Source organism: Camelus ferus, chromosome 35, assembly GCF_009834535.1.
Source record: "Camelus ferus isolate YT-003-E chromosome 35, BCGSAC_Cfer_1.0, whole genome shotgun sequence".
In the NCBI taxonomy this organism is placed as follows: domain Eukaryota; kingdom Metazoa; phylum Chordata; class Mammalia; order Artiodactyla; family Camelidae; genus Camelus; species Camelus ferus.
The window spans coordinates 10,458,217-10,475,381 of record NC_045730.1 but is presented as its reverse complement, the minus strand read 5'-3'; the positions used below and the strand labels follow the sequence as shown (position 1 = coordinate 10,475,381).

At 40.5% G+C, this 17,165-nt stretch overlaps 1 protein-coding gene and 1 non-coding gene across 2 annotated transcripts in view; both read left to right on the top strand.

Moving 5' to 3' along the window:
* Positions 1-6,157: 6,157 nt before the first annotated feature.
* TRNAN-GUU lies at positions 6,158-6,231 on the top strand. Its single transcript has one exon. It is a non-coding gene; the product is annotated as a tRNA-Asn (tRNA).
* Positions 6,232-6,329: 98 nt separating this feature from the next.
* Positions 6,330-17,165, top strand: part of LOC102524496 (14-3-3 protein epsilon-like) — a 145,300-nt gene continuing 134,464 nt past the window's right edge. The window contains 2 exon segments of the mRNA XM_032473810.1: positions 6,330-6,738; positions 7,460-7,522. Of these exon segments, the coding sequence (XP_032329701.1) occupies positions 6,737-6,738; positions 7,460-7,522 (65 nt within the window). The 5' untranslated portion in view covers positions 6,330-6,736.

The window sequence follows — 17,165 nt, the reverse complement described above, 5'->3', positions numbered from 1 at the left end:
AGTTTGAGAACCATCGCATAGGTTATTGAAGCTTTTCATTTAATGAATTAAACATGCAGTTTTATATTTTAGAAAGATGCCTCTTTCAATGAACTGGAGGCTAGGATGGAATAAAGCCATGCTGGGAGGTAGGGAGACCCTGAGTTAATGATGGCCAGTTAGGAGAGAAGTGGTTAGGATGTCTAATGAGGCACCTTACTGAGAATGCTGTTGGATCTAAAATATGTCATGGAGGTAATGGATAGGAGTTCCTTATCAATTAGTTTTGAGAGCGAGAAAGAGATGGGATGATTCCTAGATTTCTGGGTTGGATGAAAGGGAACATGGTAATGGGAATATAGGAAAAACATGTCTTGGGAGAAGGAATTCCTTTTTTTGGCGTATTGAATTTGAGATGTCTATTAAGGATGAGATGGATGTGAGGTGTTGGACCCCAGGAGAAGACCTGGAAAAGAAATGTAGATTGACAAGTTATTTATATGGAGAGTAGGGTTGGCAACATGCAAGTAGACTAGGGAAGACACACGCCTGTGTTTAGAGAATCAGTGGAGGAAGAGGATCCTGCAAAGTAGACAGGACCTGGAGAGGTGTCGCGAAGCTGGGATAAGGCCATGTGTTTGGATGAAGCCAGGACTCTGGTCTCACTATTCTGTTCTGTAGACATCTGGGTCTAGCTTTTTTCTATGGTGGGACCCTGGTCGTGCTTCATAAAGACAGCATCACAAAGCATGGGCTTCAGTGTGCAGTGGAGTCTGTGAGGTTGGGGCATGAGGGACAAGGGAGAGGTGAGTAGCGCACACGAAGGGAGGATCCTACAGCCTTATGTCTAAGGAGCTGCCCTTTCTGGACCCCCAGGAGAGGAGCACCATTTTTATGCCCACATTTTAAGAAAAAAATAAGGTCATGGTCTGTTTGCAGTATCAGAAGCAATACAGTGATAAAGTAATGAGTGGAGAAAGTGTGTGGAATCTGACAATTTGGAGGGTCTTGCTGACTTATCTAAATATCTGTCAGCAGGAGAGGGAGGCAGAAACTTGAAGAGCTCAGGGAATTGCAAAGAAGACGGTCATGTAAGCGGCTAATAGCAATGTCATATGATAAGATACAAGGTTTCAAATCAGGCGGGATAACTTTCTCCTGCCTCTGCCATTCACTCTCCACATCTTATCAGTGCCCGTCAGTCGCAGGCTTATTTCTGACTGTTCTGAAACTTCTGCTCCCCAGGGTTCCATTCCAGTTCCTCTCCTCTTAGCAATTTCATCCTATCTTAGGACTTAAACCAGCACCACAAGACCCATGATTTCTCAGTCTATGTCTCTAATTCTCTGACTTTCTGCCTTGAGTTCTACATTCCCCAAAATGTGCACAGGATAGGACACATGCTAGGTATTCAGTCAGTGTGTTCTAATTTAAAAATTGATCCTAGATAAACTGATGAGACAGAGGTAGATTTAGATATCCAGCCACTGTCTTTTACAGAGTGAGTCAGTAAGGAAATGTTTCCCACCAGATTTGTCATCAAATTGCAATAATTAACTGGAAACCAGGTGACAGTATCAACATGGGAGTTGGCTTAGATCCAGCTAGTCAGGATGAAAAGTAGATTAAAATACACAGATTTGCAAGTCAGAATGCAGGTTCTGCTGCTAATTTTGACCAATTTGGTTAATTCTCTGTGCCTTCATTTCTACACTACTAAACAAGTCAAAGGCATCATTATGCTTCCTGTTTTTGTTTGTTGATTTTAATTGAGATATAATGCACATGTCGTAAAATTCACCCTTTTAAAGTGTACAATTCAGTGTATTTACAGAGTGTGCAACCATCACCACTATCTAATTCCAGAACATTCCCCAAAGAAACCCCACATCCATTAGCAGTTATCCTCCAACACCCAGTTCTCCAACCCTTGGCTTCTGCTTTCTGTCTCTGTAGATTTACTTATTCTGGACATTTCACATAAGTGGAATCCTACAATATGTGGTCTCTGAGTCTGGCTTCTTTACCTTTGCACTAAAAATACCCCCAAAAACCAAAAAACAAAACCCAATAACCAAAAAACATAACCTTAGCATAAAGTTCTCAAGGTTCATTTCTCTTACACCATGTGTCAATCCTATTTCCTTCTCATGGTTAAATCATATTCCGTTAATTGGACACAGCACATTTTGTTTGTTGAATGATCAATTGATGGACTACGTTGTTTCCATCTTGGGTTATTGTAAGTAATGCTGCTATAACATTATTGTTTTTGTGTGCTTCTGTGTTTTCAACTGCCTAGGAGTGAAATTGCTGGATCATGTGATGACTCTAGGTTGAACATTTCGAGGAACCATCAAGCTGTTTTCTAGAATAACTGCTACTCCACATTCTCACCAGCAATATATGGGGGTTCCAACCTCTCCACATCCTACTTTGCACTCATTATTGTCCATCCTTCCTGTTCTTCTTATCCTTGCAGATGTGAAGTGACATCTCACCGTGGTTTGATTTGCATTTCCTTGATGATTACTGATACTGAGCAGTTTTTTGTGTGTCTGTTGGTCATTGGTGTATCTTCTTTCAAGATATGTCTACAAATCCTTTGACCATTTTTATTTTTTTCTTTTCTTTTTTCTCTATTTATTTATTAACATTTTTTATTGACTTACAATCATTTTACAATGTTGTGTCAAATTCCAGTGTAGACCACAATTTTTCAATTATACATGAAATTATGTATTCATTGTCACATTCCTTTCTCTGTGAGCTACCATAAGATCTTGTATATATTCCCCTGTGCTATACAGTATAATTTTGTTTACCTATTCTACAATTTTGAAATCCCAGTCTATCTCTTCCCACCCCCCACCGCCTTGGCAACCACATGTCTATGAGTCTGTTTCTGTTTTGTATTTCTGCTTTGTTTTGTTTTTTTTAGATTCCACATATGAGCGATCTCATATGGTATTTTTCTTTCTCTTTCTGGCTACTTCACTTAGAATGACATTCTCCAGGAGCATCCATGTTGCTGCAAATGGCGTTATGTTGTCAGTTTTTATGGCTGAGTAGTATTCCATTGTATAAATATACCACATCTTCTTTATCCAGTCATCTGTTGATGGACATTTAGGCTGTTTCCATGTCTTGGCTATTGTAAATAATGCTGCTATGAACATTGAGGTGCAGGTGTCATTTTGAAGTAGGGTTCCTTCTGGATATAAGCCCAGGAATGGGTACAATTTTTTAAATAATGAAAAAAAGACATGAGGCTTTAATATACCTTTCTCTCTTTTCTTATTTTATTAGTAGATCCAATTTAATGGTCAACTACGGGAGATGTATGCTCTGTGAATATTGTTTTGTGTCATGCTATTGGCCTGATAAATTGATAACTGATCTTCAGTTAACAATTTTGAATGAGAAGATACTTTGAGTGAGTAGGAAACATCACTTAAGCTTGAGCCTGGTTGGAAGGATTTGACTCCTCTTTACTAAACATTGGTTTTAAAATGTGGCTTCAATTGGCTTTGAAAATTGGTCTCGTAGTTCTTTTGTGCTTGTGACTCCTGGTTCAGCATTCTCTTTTGACTGATTTCCTGGTGCCACAATTTTCCATTTATTGAGATGATTTCTCTAACTCACTGGGTTTCTTTTAAAATTCTGACTAACTGAATTTTTCATCATTAACAACTCAGTCACTGTCCTTTTGAAATACAGGACTTAAAAAGAATTAAGGTCTTGCATAATTGTGTGAATGGAAATCCTGTGAGTTGCCTCTTCTGTTTGTTGAAGCTGGAGGCATCTTCTGAGAGCACTGGATTCATGATGCCAGGAAGGTCTATAAATCAGTGTGGTCCATCTTGCCTTGTCTGTCAAGACAGGTGGATCCTATTTGCAAGATGTTCTTTTTTCTCTCTCTCTCCCTTTTTTCTCCTCTGTAAGAAGGAAATAAAATATACAGGCCCATTAATCTGCAGAGGTCAGCTTCTTTGCTAGGGCACATTTTTGGAAATTAAAGTTGCAGTTCATTGTGTATGATGTACAAACAAGGGACAGACTGCCCAGCCCTTTTCACTTTTAACAATTATAAAGACCTACATTCTAATGAAACTGTAAGAGTCATCTGTGGTGGGTTATCCTGCATTTTAAGGAAAAAATTATGTATGTTTCTATAGTTAATCCAGTGGGCTTAATTTGGCTTTAAAAACTGGGTGCAGATATTAAGGCCTTAGATGAGATAATCACAAAGATTTAGATGACAACACACACTCTTATTTTTGTAACTGGGCATTTTGCATAAAGAAGCTACGTTTGATATACATCTTGATGTGAAACACTGAGATTCCATTCAATCTGTTTAATATTTATATGTTCTTTTGAAGTACAAATGGAGAGACAAAAAAAGGCAAAGCTAATGAACTGTAGAAATAGCAATTTATTTTATTAAAAACATTAAGAACTTCAGAACCAGGCTTGAAGACTGAGTTTTAAAACAAACAATGGTCCTCACACAGAAAAAAAGTTAGCATACAATGAGCTAGTTATTTCTTGCTGAATTATTTTTTTCTCATCAACTGTTTCTCAGCGTTTCTCTTTTTAGAAGTTAAAATGTTGGTATGATGACTGAAGTGAGGAAAAGAGATTGGAACTAAAGATATTCACATGAATAGAACTGTTCGTAATATTATTTTAAGCAGCAGAGTAAATATTGAAGGAAGGGGTGGTGAGGTACTAGTTGCCGTCTGTTCTAACTGAATAGTCACAGGAACAATAGCAGAGGGAAAGACACTCATTTTGGTATTCAGAGGAGAAAAACCGATGTCTGATAATTTTAGCTCACATTAACAAGTACATAAAACATAAAATATGAAGGTAGTAGCATCATATAGTGAAATCAGACTCATTGTATGTTCTTTATAACTGCTTCCTGGCCTGTTTTTTTCCCCCCCTTTCAAATTCAAAATTTTCAAATGTACTTCTAAAAGATTTTGGAGAGCAGAGTGGTACAGTTTGGTGTGAATTCACAACTGTTTGATAACCCATCAATTTCAAGAAACTCCGCTAATTGGTTCCAAAGCCAATTTAAGTTGTCTTATCAAAGGATGGGAACTAAAAACGTTGATTGGACTAAGGCATGTCGCATTCAACTTCTATAAATCACGATTTTTTTCTCAAGGGATTCTGGACAGAGCAATTTAGTGACTATTAAAACTTGAAATATAGAGTGGTCAAGGGCAAATTAGCAATTCTTTGAGGCGGGAGGAGGAAAAAAAGTGTAGTTTTGAAGCACATTTTAAAAGGCATCAGAAAATACTCACACAAAGGCTAAGATTTTCATACAGGATATTTATTATAGGGAGTAACATGTTTGCCAGTGGTGTTTCTGTGCTAGGGATTTTCAGTCGTTAGTCTTAAACCGTACTCTCTTTTCTTTAACTTCTCTTTCCTCAAATTGGGTTATAAATATACTGCGAAATGGCATGACTCAAATGTTTTAAGTGGCATGGCTCAAATGTGGGTGTACAGGCTAATTCCAGGGAGAATCAAGAGCGGATTAACAATGAACTACAATGTACAGGGATTAAAGAATGCTACTGGAGCTTTTTTCAAATGTCCTTTTCCAGCAACAAAATGTTAGTGACAGATAATTGCACTATCGCTTAGTACACAACAAGTAAATAGGGATTGCATATACGTATTTAATAACACTGGAAAATAAATTAAACAAGGGAAATACAATTCCGATGACCTTGGGAATGCTACACAGGAAATTATGAAGATTAGCGAGTAAAGCCCTGGACAAAGAGTTTGAAACAAAAGGAAAGTTTCTCAACTCATAAAATCGAAATTGTTATTTCACTATAAAAACGAACATCAGAAATAGTTATCTCCTGAAACAAAACATTCCGAACGGGTGTTTGGGGCGGGGGTTGAGAGGGGGACAGCAGTATTTTAACACACGTTGCAATCTGAAATTCCACTCAATCTTGCTGTATTTTATAATTCTTCTAATGTGCTTTAAAGGTGGAAAATGGAATTGAAGGGTTAGAAATATTAAGTGGAAAAATCTTGATTTTAATCATATGAATCAGGAAGCAGAAAGGAAAATAACATTCATGCACTGCCTTTATTATTCTTCATAAAGGCTGTGGCTGGACACGTAACTGACATCGGAGTCTCTGTGGCGCAATCGGTTAGCGCGTTCGGCTGTTAACCGAAAGGTTGGTGGTTCGAGCCCACCCAGGGACGCTCCTTCCATTTTACAGGCTTGTGCCCGGTAGTTTTGCATAAATCGTGGGGTTGAGGCCCCGGGCTACACTGCTGTGGACTTCCAGGGGCTGGCTGGAGAGGAAAAGCCGAGGATCTCACTTCGCGGTCCACACAGCGGGCGGCTCCTCAGCTTCCGGGCGCGCGGGGGCCCCTCCCCCGGCGTCCAGGTGGGCGCTTCCTGCCGTCCCGGGACCCGGAGTGTGAGTCCAGCGCCTTAAAGCCCGCGCGTCCGCTCACTTCCACACTCTCGGATCCCAGACCCCCGCCCTTGTTCCCGAGGCCCCGCCCTCACGGCTTCCCCCGCCAGCCGCCCCCAGGCTCCTGCGGCCGGGCTCCCGCGAGCCCCGTGCGGGCGGCGGGCACCGAGAGCGCGCAGAGGCCGCCGCGCCCCGGCCTCGAACCCGCCGCCCCTGCTCCCGGAGCGGCGCGAGGGGCCTGGTCCTCGTTGGGCCCCGCGACCCCTGCCGTGTCAGAGGTCGACTGAATGTATGTATTTAGTGTCAGGCTCACGCTGTAAATTGATTTAAAGCCACACGGTTTTTGGTTTTGGTTTTGGGATGTGTGTGCGTTGGGGAGGGGGGTTGTTTGTTTTTTAGTGTGTTGAATCGTGCAGCATTTTGTTCCCTATCAGCATAAAGAAATATTCCCATAATTTAACTTAAACATTGACTATTCCTGGCATTGGTAAACTCAGAAATGCTTCTTCTAAAGCCTGTGTATGGACACTGTTGTAAGAGCATGTAAAATTTATATATTTAACTTTTCCTACTTAAGTGCTAGAATTTTCAGAGAATAGAATAAACCTTTGAAACTTCCCATCTGTTCAGAAAGGGAGAAAACCTTTCTTACAACTGTGTGATTGTTACACTTAAAAAAAAAAAAGCGAATTATGAGAAAGATTAAAAGAGAAACTGCTAACATATTTTGCTTCGACATTCTGTAAGCATTTATTTCACAAAAATGCAGAGCTCTCTCAAAGTAGTTACCTTGTACTTTGTTCTTTAAATTTATGCTGCTTTTGAGACATAATCACAGTTTCATCATCATAATTATTGTCTTGGGTATAGATTAATTTGAAAGACTGTTCTGGAGAAAACTGGTATGTCCTATTTTCTGCAAATATATAGTTAGGCTCTTTTTTATATTTTCCCCCAGGTTTACATATTAATAAAGGCCAACATTTATCGAGTGCTTAACTACTTTTCAGGCACTGTTCTGAGTGCTTTCCTGCAAGAAAATGTGACATCCTCCCTCACCACAACTCTTCCAGGTAGGCTGCCCCGTGCAACTGAGTGATTTGCGTGAAGTCAGTTATTCCCTAGCACCATGTGTATTTAAACCCAGGTAGTCAGGCTTCAGAGCTCAGGCTCTTCACTGCTGTACTGCTAATGGAGGTGTTTTCTCCTCTAAAATAGAGCTACTTGATTAATTAGTTAATTTAAAACCAAAGGTGATACTTTAATTGGTTTTTATGAAGTTTCATTAATATTTTGCTCCAAGTCTCATGCAAGAGAGAAAAAAATAACCCCACTGAACATTCATGGGATATTAAAGGACATCATTAAATCATGGTGTTCATTGTGCTGCTTCATTTTGTTGAAATGAAAACCATGTGGGAACATGAAAGCTTCATGTGAAATGTGTCTTTAGCAAAACAACTTGATAGCATTTATGTAGTGAAGAAGGCAAGACTGGAAATAAAGGCAGGTTGGAACAGTCCAGACAAAATAATGAAGAGGAGGAGAAAGAACAGATTCAAGCAAAGGAGTGGGGGCTTGTCTGGTGTCTAGGGATTCTTGGACCGCAGGCTGGGGTTGAGCAATTGGGGTATCTAAGCAGACCTCTTTTCCGGGACACCTCTGTGAGAGTACCAGGATTTGCACTTGACAGGTGCCTAGTTGGCAGTTTTAAATTTGATCCTAAATTCCTAAGTATGTTCTCCTTCGCCCTGTTTGGGGGATTACTGGGATTTAGAGGCCAGAAAATAAAGAGGGAGGATTAAATGAGAATGGAGGTGGGGTGAGGAGTGCAAAACTGCCCTCTCATGTAAGTAGGTGATTTCATTAATGTGCTTAGCATGTTTCCTTGCACTGGGCTGTGGCATATAGATAAGATAGGTGGGAAACATTTTAGGAAAATTGCTTAAATATTTGTGGATGTGTTGGCTTTGCACAGTTTTAATGTGTATTGGGTATAGCTATTGCAATAAATGCTGTTTCTGGGGAGCATTATTTTGTTTTCAGTTTCTTGGGTCTGTAATACCAACAAAGCCCAGAATATGTTGAGATCATTTAGAGCATAAATTAAAGACTGAAGAGCATTTAAAAGGCTTTGTTGAGCATCTGAGCATGTAAATACATTCCTAATAAGCAGTTGTATACTTAAATTTCATATATAAAATCAAAGGGAAACTCACTGAAGTAATGCAGTGAAAGGGGAATCCAATGCTGTGGTTTATACAAACTTATTAGAGAAGGTAACAGTCATGTAACTTAAAATAATTAAAATATGTTTTACTGTGTAGCATTTCTTCAGATGGTGGAAGTTGGGAGGAAGTCACATGGCTTGTGTAGCTCCGTGTTCATTTCTAACACCTGCCTCTGATATACAAGGTTTGGGGGGAAAAAACTTCAAGTTGCCAAAGAAACTCAATTGCCTTGTTTCTGCATTCATAATACATCCTAATCAGTAATGGCAACATGAATTTTAATTTTATTTCTCAGAATTTTGGTGGACATGATGCTTGAAAGGTTCAATGTAACTGTACAACAGGCAGAGGAGGGATAAATTGGTGGTAGAAAAACCCATGTGCATTGAACTGGAAAACAGTTTAAGAAGGTGAAACCTTTCAAATAATTAGGAAAGTTCATTTTCTCAGCTGCAGCATTTCATGTAAAGTGCTTGAGGCTGAGCCCCTCTGGTGGTGTCTTGTATTCTGTGTCTTTACCTATTGAAAACAGCTGTTGAACTTACAAGAGTTATGTGCAGATAAACTAGATCTGTGAAATCATAGTACCTATCTCAGTTTTAAATTGTTTTTATAGCTTAAATTTTTAAGAAAAGGCATTCAAGTGTTTACTGTTCAGTATTTAAATTACAAAACATAGAGACTCATTCTTAAGAAACTCTTTATTGAGCTTAAATACATACAGAAATGTGCACAAATCATAAGGATTTGTAAGTAAATTTTTACAAAGTAAACACACACCTTTGCAACCAACACCTTGGTCAATATGTAAAACAATATTAACATCCCAGAGACCTCCTCTTGTCCTCCCAGTTATAAAAATGTAACTTTTTTTTCATTGTTTTCATTGTTTTAATGAGAGAACACATTTGATTTTCGGTATTTTTACTAAGTAGTATTTCCCAAGAAAATTTCATGTTTCATTCATCCATATACCCAACAGATATTTACATAATTTTTATAATTTGCCACGCTCTATTTTAGATGCTGAGGATTCTATAGTGAATATGACAAAACCCTTACCCAGTAGACTTAATTCCAGAAAGAGAGCCATACAGTGAGCAATACATATATAATAAAATGTCAGTTGGTATAAAGCAAAGCAAAGCAAGGCAAGGAAACAGGGAGTAATATTGTAGAGAGTGACCATTTTAGAAAATACCTCTTAGAGTAAATACACAATTACTTAAGCATTTCCCTATGAGCAAACATTTAGATTGTTGTTTCTGAGATCATCTGTTCGTGAAATATACATATATATAATTTTTCCTTATTTTTATTTTATTTTTTAACATTTTTTATTGATTTACAGTCATTTTACAATGTTGTGTCTAAAACTGTAACTTTTAAACTGTAAGCATAAGGAGACAAGTAAATGTTGTAATGTGGCATCTTGGATGTGAGTTATCCACAGCCACACTGCCAGCAACAGCAGAAATATGTTCCTTGGACCTGGGGTCCACTGTAGTTGACCCGTTGTCCTGATCAAATTCACTTGCTTCATACAGGAGTCCCATCTGGGAACATCTCCATGATTCTAGGTGGTCTCTGATTCTGGGAGATTCACAAGAGGAAGGTTAGTGGGATGGGTTATGGTGCTGGCCATTACAGCTGGTCTTGAAGCTGCAACTGATACTCAACATGTCTTTCCTTACCCTCCGCTGGCACCTTTTCTGGTCTAGGAAGCTGATCTGATGTAATGACCTTGACTCCCAGCCTTGAGGGATCTGAACTCATGCTCATCACGCTCTTTGGGTGGCTGTCAATTCCGAATTTCTCACACCATCACAGTTGGAGAGCGGTATCCCAAGAGACACCACGATGGGTCACCTGGCTGTCCTCACAGGGGAGGAGCAAGCCTGCCTCCTCCTGCTGATCATCATCAAGTACCCTTCACACAATGATAATGACTTTCCTTGCCTGCTGGTCTCTTGGCAAAAGGAGCTTGAAGTGACTTGGAGACAGCCATGCTTTATGTTTAAGGACAGTCTTGCTATGTCCCTTGATAAAAGCATTGTCTAGAATCATGGATACAGGAAGCACAGGTTTCTTAAGCAGGTTACTGGAAGTGATGGTCTACTTCCAAACCTTGGCTCCCAGGCCCATGTATTCTGCATACTGGTGACACAGGACCATATAATGTGTATACAGTGTCTCAAGGAGCAGCTGTCTAGGGTATCACCTCCAAGCTGGCTTTGGCTTTGGCTCAGTTATGTCTGTAAGTGGCCATCCCACTGCTCGATCAGGCTAGCAGCTCCTGAGTGATGCAGTAAGTGAGAGGATAGGTTGGTTGCATTGTCACATGTCCACTGTTGCACCTTCTCTGGAAAAAAGTAGCTGAATGTAATGTTACCTAGGGTTCGGAGTCATTGATCAAACACCAGTCCTCAGATAGTGGTGTATCTCAGGTTGTGTGAGTGCCAAAGGGAAGCCTGTGTCTGGACACATATCAGAATCAGGAGTCACTGCCCCTATCAGGGTGGAAGGGGACCAGTGTAATCTTTTTGCCACGAAGCGACCAGTTGGTGTCCTTGACCGATTGCCATGTTGGAGTCGGGCTGTTTGTCTCTCTTACTGACAGAATGAACATTCAGCCATGGCAGCCGCTGGCTCAGCCTTGGTGATGGCAGTCTTGAGGCTCTTTCCTTACCCGCAGCTTGCACCTCTTCTGGTCTAGTGCTATTGGGCCCATCCAGACCCTCTTCCTCAGCACCATGGCTACTCCATTCATGAACTCATAGAATCACCGCTGGGATAGTCAATGACAGATGCTGGCTGATGTGAACTGTCTGAGGTGTTCTGTGAATCTTTCTTCCTTGGTGGATGCCCTCTTGTGGGACTTAACATTACAATACAAAGAACTTCACATTTCACACCCACTATCATCGGGTCCACCACGTCCATCTTCCGCAGACCTCCTTACCCTGATTGTTTTGTCGTCTGTTACTGGGTAACAAACCACCCCCAAACTTAGTTATTACGATTTAGTTATAGCTCATGACTTCGTGGTTTGGCTGGACTCAGCTGGGGGTCTCTTCTACTGGTGTTGTGTGGGATCATTCTCAGTAGCAGTCAGATGGGGCTGGGCTTGGTGCCCCAGTGCTCCTCCATGTGGCCACTCCATCCAGCAAGACCGCCAGTTTTGTGGGTCAAAGAGGGAAGACATGGAAGCTGCTCAGCTTTCTTAATGCCTGGGCTCCAAAGTCTCACAACATCACTTCCTTGCATTCTGTTCATCAAAGCCATCACAGATCAGTGGGACATAAGCTTTGTCTCAGATGGGAGTAGCAGTAGGTGCGTGCAGGGAGGGGCAGGGTTACTTAGGGTTGTCCTTGAAGAAAAGGTGCACAGTCCATCCTCTGGCCACAATTCACATTCCTCCCTCCTACTGCATACAACTCATCCCTTTTCCCAAGAACACAAGTCTCATCCCCTAGTGGCATCCACTTGAAACCAGGACCTCATCCTCTAAATCAGCTGTAGGCACGGGTGGATTGTCTTGGCTGTTTTCTTGGGCATAGCCCCTTAGGTCTGGCTTCTCTTGCTCTACAGAACTAAATCATAAAGAGAGAGGTTACTCAATCAGCGTTCAGCCAGTGAGGATGAGCAGGAACAGGAAAACTGGGATAGTCATGAGGGGGAAACAGCAGGCACATGGCAATGAGGATTCGTAGCGCTTTTGAAATCCAGCTGCGCATGTTCTCAGCCCTTCCCTGTGGACCAGTCCTGCTCTGTGGGATTAGTTCCCACGTCTCTTGGCTCTGCCCTGAGTCATCCTTCCTTTTCTATAATAAACGGCATCTCTTGGAAGCTAAGCAGCTTTCTTAGCCTGCTTCGTGCCTGCAGACATTTGACGGCCCGAGACCTCTTTTCATCATGAACTAACTCTATCCCTTTCAGCCCAAATGGATTCTGTTCCTTTAAGACATTGTGCCTTTTGTTTGTGTCAAGTCATAATCAACTCCACTGGGTAAAAGCCATAGCTGCACTTCTTTCTGAAACAAGCCCATGAAGTTCCTCTGGGACAACTTCCGTATGATTCTTAGAAACCCTGTTGTCTAGGTGAGAGGCTGTAGGAGGCACGCCCTGAGGATTCTTAGAAGTCTCTTTGTTCGGCTGGAAGGCTTTATGACGCATCACTGAAAATCTTCCTGAGGTTTCAACAGAGTGTCTCACTGTCACACCCTTAATCTGAACTTGACCCTGAGGCTTATTTCACTTCCCATGTTCTGAATTTGATTCCCCCACCCTGCTCCTCTTCTAAATCCATTTCTTACCTTAAGAGGCTTTTGTCATCTGGAGAAACAGCATTGCTTTCAAACCCAGTAAATATCAGTTGCTTTATATTGCCTCTAAATTCGCTGGAAGACTGTACTATTTCCATTTTTTTCACCCTTATCTTACTCCCCATGTACTTTTCATAGGCAGTTAAAAACAAAAACAAAACAAAATGAAAATAGTTGGCGCTTTCAACAGTCTGCCTACAAGCATCCTTAGCCAGACCCAGGAGTTTCTTAGGTAGCTTCTCTATTTCCCTCCTGACTACAGGTGACAGTTTCATGTATGTGTCTGCATCCCCTACTGTGATAACATAATAACACTCTGGTCCCCTTGCCTTTGGTCGCCAATAGTGATTTCACTGCTGTCTTTCATGCCTTCACTCTGATCTCTTGAGGGAGCTCCACCTTGGGCCCAAAGCTAATGCTGTGTGTTTTAGTCGAGTTTCGTCAAGACAGATGCCATTTCAGGTACCACGTTCTGTTTCAGTTACCTCTTGCTGTGTAATAAACTGCTACTAAAATCAGTGGCTGAAAACAGGCCTTTCCTTATCTCTCTTGACCCCATGGACTGACTGGGGCTCAGCTAAGCAATGCCTTCATTATCATCTGGGTCTCACGTGGTTGCATTTGGATGGGGCTTGGACCAGGTGCCTGGCACTTCAAGGTCCTTCCACGCGGCCTCTTTCTCCACATGACACCTCATCCTTCAGGGCCTCTTCATGGGGCCTCTTTCTCTAGCAGGGCAGCCTGGATTTCTTTAAATGGCACTTCAGGGCTCCATGAGGGGGAGAGTAGACGATGCTAGGCTTTCTTAATACTTGATGTGCACAGATGCCTCCACATGTCACTTCCTCTGGATCCTGCTGGACCGAGCAGCTGTAGGCTGTGCCCAGGTTCACCGGCCACACTGGCTGGGGAGGGCAGAGATGCATTACGGAGCTATAGCATTGCTGGGCATCTTCTTTGATGGCTTGTTACCATGCCAGTCTTCTGACCTTTGACCATCACAGCCCCAGACTAACCAGTCAAGCCATTCAAGACTGGCTTATGTTCATACTGGGCTACTTTGCTCTGTGTGCAGAGGTACCACTGGAAACTGCATGCCCCTTGGAAGGCCTTGTCCTCCCCGCTGTCTCTCAGGGTCACTGTGGGTCACTGTTGCTGTCCATTTCTGGCTTGCACCCACGTACTGAACTGACCCATTATTACTATAAAAAGCCAGCCTTTTTCCTCCTTTGTCACCTGATCGTAAGAGGCTTTGTCCCACCCCCACCCACGCCACCCCTGTTTGGCCACAGATGTGGACTGAGGGAGAGCCACTGGGACAACTCTGGTGGGTGATGTGGGGGTTTATGCCAGCTGCTCCTGGGATTTGTTTATCTCCTTTGACCCCAGTCCCAGATGGGTCAGTTCCATCTCACAGTGGATGGCAGCCGAGCCTGCTCAGCCTTGTACCCTGTGGGTCTGGATGGGCAGTTCTCATCTCATGATCACTCAGAGACTTGGTGGTCAGGCCCTCTGATCTTGCCTGGGTCCAGGAGCATGTTCAGAGATTGGTTGTTTTTTTGTTTGTTTGTTTTGTCTTTCTTTTCTTTTTTAAATTGAAGTATAGTCAGTTACAGTGTATCAATTTCTGGTGGGCAGCATCATGTTTCAGTCATGCATATAGACACATAAATTTGTTTTGTATGCTTCTTCATTGTAGGTTACTACAAGATTTTGGGTATAGTTCCCTGTGCTATATAGAGGAAACTTGTTGTATATCTATTTTGTATATAGTAGTTAGTATTTGCAAATTTCAAACTCCCAATTTATCCCTTTCTGCCCCATCCCCTCCTGGTAACCATAAGTTTATATTCTATGCCTGTGAGTCTGTTTCTGTCTTGTAAATAAGTTCACTTGTGCTTTTCTTTTTTAGATTCCGCATATAAGTGATATCATATGGTATTTTTCTTTCTCTTTCTGGCTTACTTCACTTAGAATGATGCTCTCCAGATCCATCTATGTTGTTTTAAAAGGCATTATTTTATCCTTTTTATGGCTGAGTAGTATTCCATTGTATAAATATACCACAACTTCTTTATCCAGTCAACTGTTGATGGACATTTAGGTTGTTTCCATGTTTTGGCTATTGTAAGTAGTGCTGCTGTGAACATTGGGGTGCATGTGTCTTTTTGAATTAGAGTTCTGTCCAGGTATATGCCCAGGAGTGGGATTGTTGAATCATATGGTAACTACTTTTAGTTTTTCAAGGAATCTCCATAGTATTTTCCATAGTGACTGCACCAAACTGCATTCCCATCAACATTGTAGGAGGGTTCCCTTTTCTCCACACTGTCCATTTGTGGACTTTCTAATGATGGCCATTCTGACTGGTGTGAGGTCATACATTATTGTAGTTTTAATTTGCATTTCTCTGATAGTTAGCAATATTGAACATCTTTTCATGTACCTCTTGGCCATTTGTGTGTTGTCATAAACATTCAGTGTGTTAAAATTCAAATTAGAATTTCTGAAGGCTTGTATTCTGTTTAATTATATTATTACAATTTATAATTGCAACTTTTCATTAAAATCCTATCCTCCTTCCTACTTCACTTTATTATCACTAATCTACCTTTTTTTGAAGAGTTTTGTGTGCCAAATTACCACTGATGAAAATTATGTGAATGTTACATTTTCAGTTTCAAAGAAATATTCCATGTTTCTGAAATTAAATAATAGGATATTACCTATTTTATATAGCATGTTGCCACCTGGATTTTTTTTTTTTAAAGAATAAAAAGTATTCCATTCTGATTGTGAATAGTTTTCCTTAAAGACTTTGCATATATGATTCCATTTGTGACAGTTTAAAGTAGGTTACATATATCTTTAAAAAAAAATTTAACAAACCTAGGTTGGAAATAGTTTGAAGAGTAAACGTTTATCGTAAATATAGTTGTAGAGCAGAATTAGGACTGAAGGGAAAGTACATCATGTCTCATGCAATGGACTGAGGTGTGCATTATCACAAATGTATTGGTTTTTATTTGTGTATGCCAGGGCTGAGGGGTCTATAAATAAGAATTCATTGAGGAACTTCTTTGGGGGGAAGAAAACCTTTGAAACTCAAAGTCACCTGTGGATGAAATATTGAAATCCTGAGTTTAAATCTCTTCTCTAAATATCTGATGCTCACTATAGCATGCATCATATGGTGCCTTTCCTTGTAGTTATTGTTCCTGTTTTCCTCTTTTGATATTTTAAACAATTTTAAATGTTTATTAAAGATAATTTAAAAATACAAGAAAAACTTGAGCTTTGTTGTAATCATACTGTGTATACCTTTTTGTGCTGTTACTTTTCTTTTGATCTAATGTAATAATAATTTTTCCATACAAGTATGTCATATATTTTTAGTTGCTGTGTAATATTCCACCAACTTTGTATATCACAGCACACTTAACTATTCCACTATCACTGAACATTTAAGATGTTTCATTTCTTCACTGTTATACATACTACTGAACTGTGGGTCTTTATATGTAATGATTTCCTCCCTCATTTGGGGTGAATTTCTTAGGTAATATTTTCATAAACAACACCACTGAGGTGGAGTATTACTATATTTGGAGTTCTTGATGTATATGGCTAAGCTGCCTTTAAAAAGGGCTGTGCCACTTTGCACCCTCACTGACAATATATGAGAATATCTGTTTTGCCTTCCTTCTAGCAGTAGTGAGAATTATTTAAAAACTTTCCCTCTATTACTTTGATTAGTAAAAATTGTGTCTCATTGTTTTGATTTGTATTTCTTTGATTACTAGGGATATTGATAATTTCCTTATGTTTACGAACTGCTTTCTCTTCTGTGATTTGACTGTGCGTGTTTTAAAAAGATAAAAGCATTGTTACAATAAAGCTACTTATAATGTTGTGTATTACTATAACATATAGTCTAGTGGTATGTATTGCATATTGAATAAATGTACTGTATATTGATATAATTCACACATCATACAATTCACCCATTTACAATGTACCATTCAGTGATTTTTAGTGTATTCCCAGAGTTGTACAGTCATCACCACAGTTCATTTTAGAGCATTTTCATCACCCCAGCAAAGAGCCTGGTACCCATCAGCAGACACTTCTCACTTCCCCTTAACCCCACCCCAGACCTG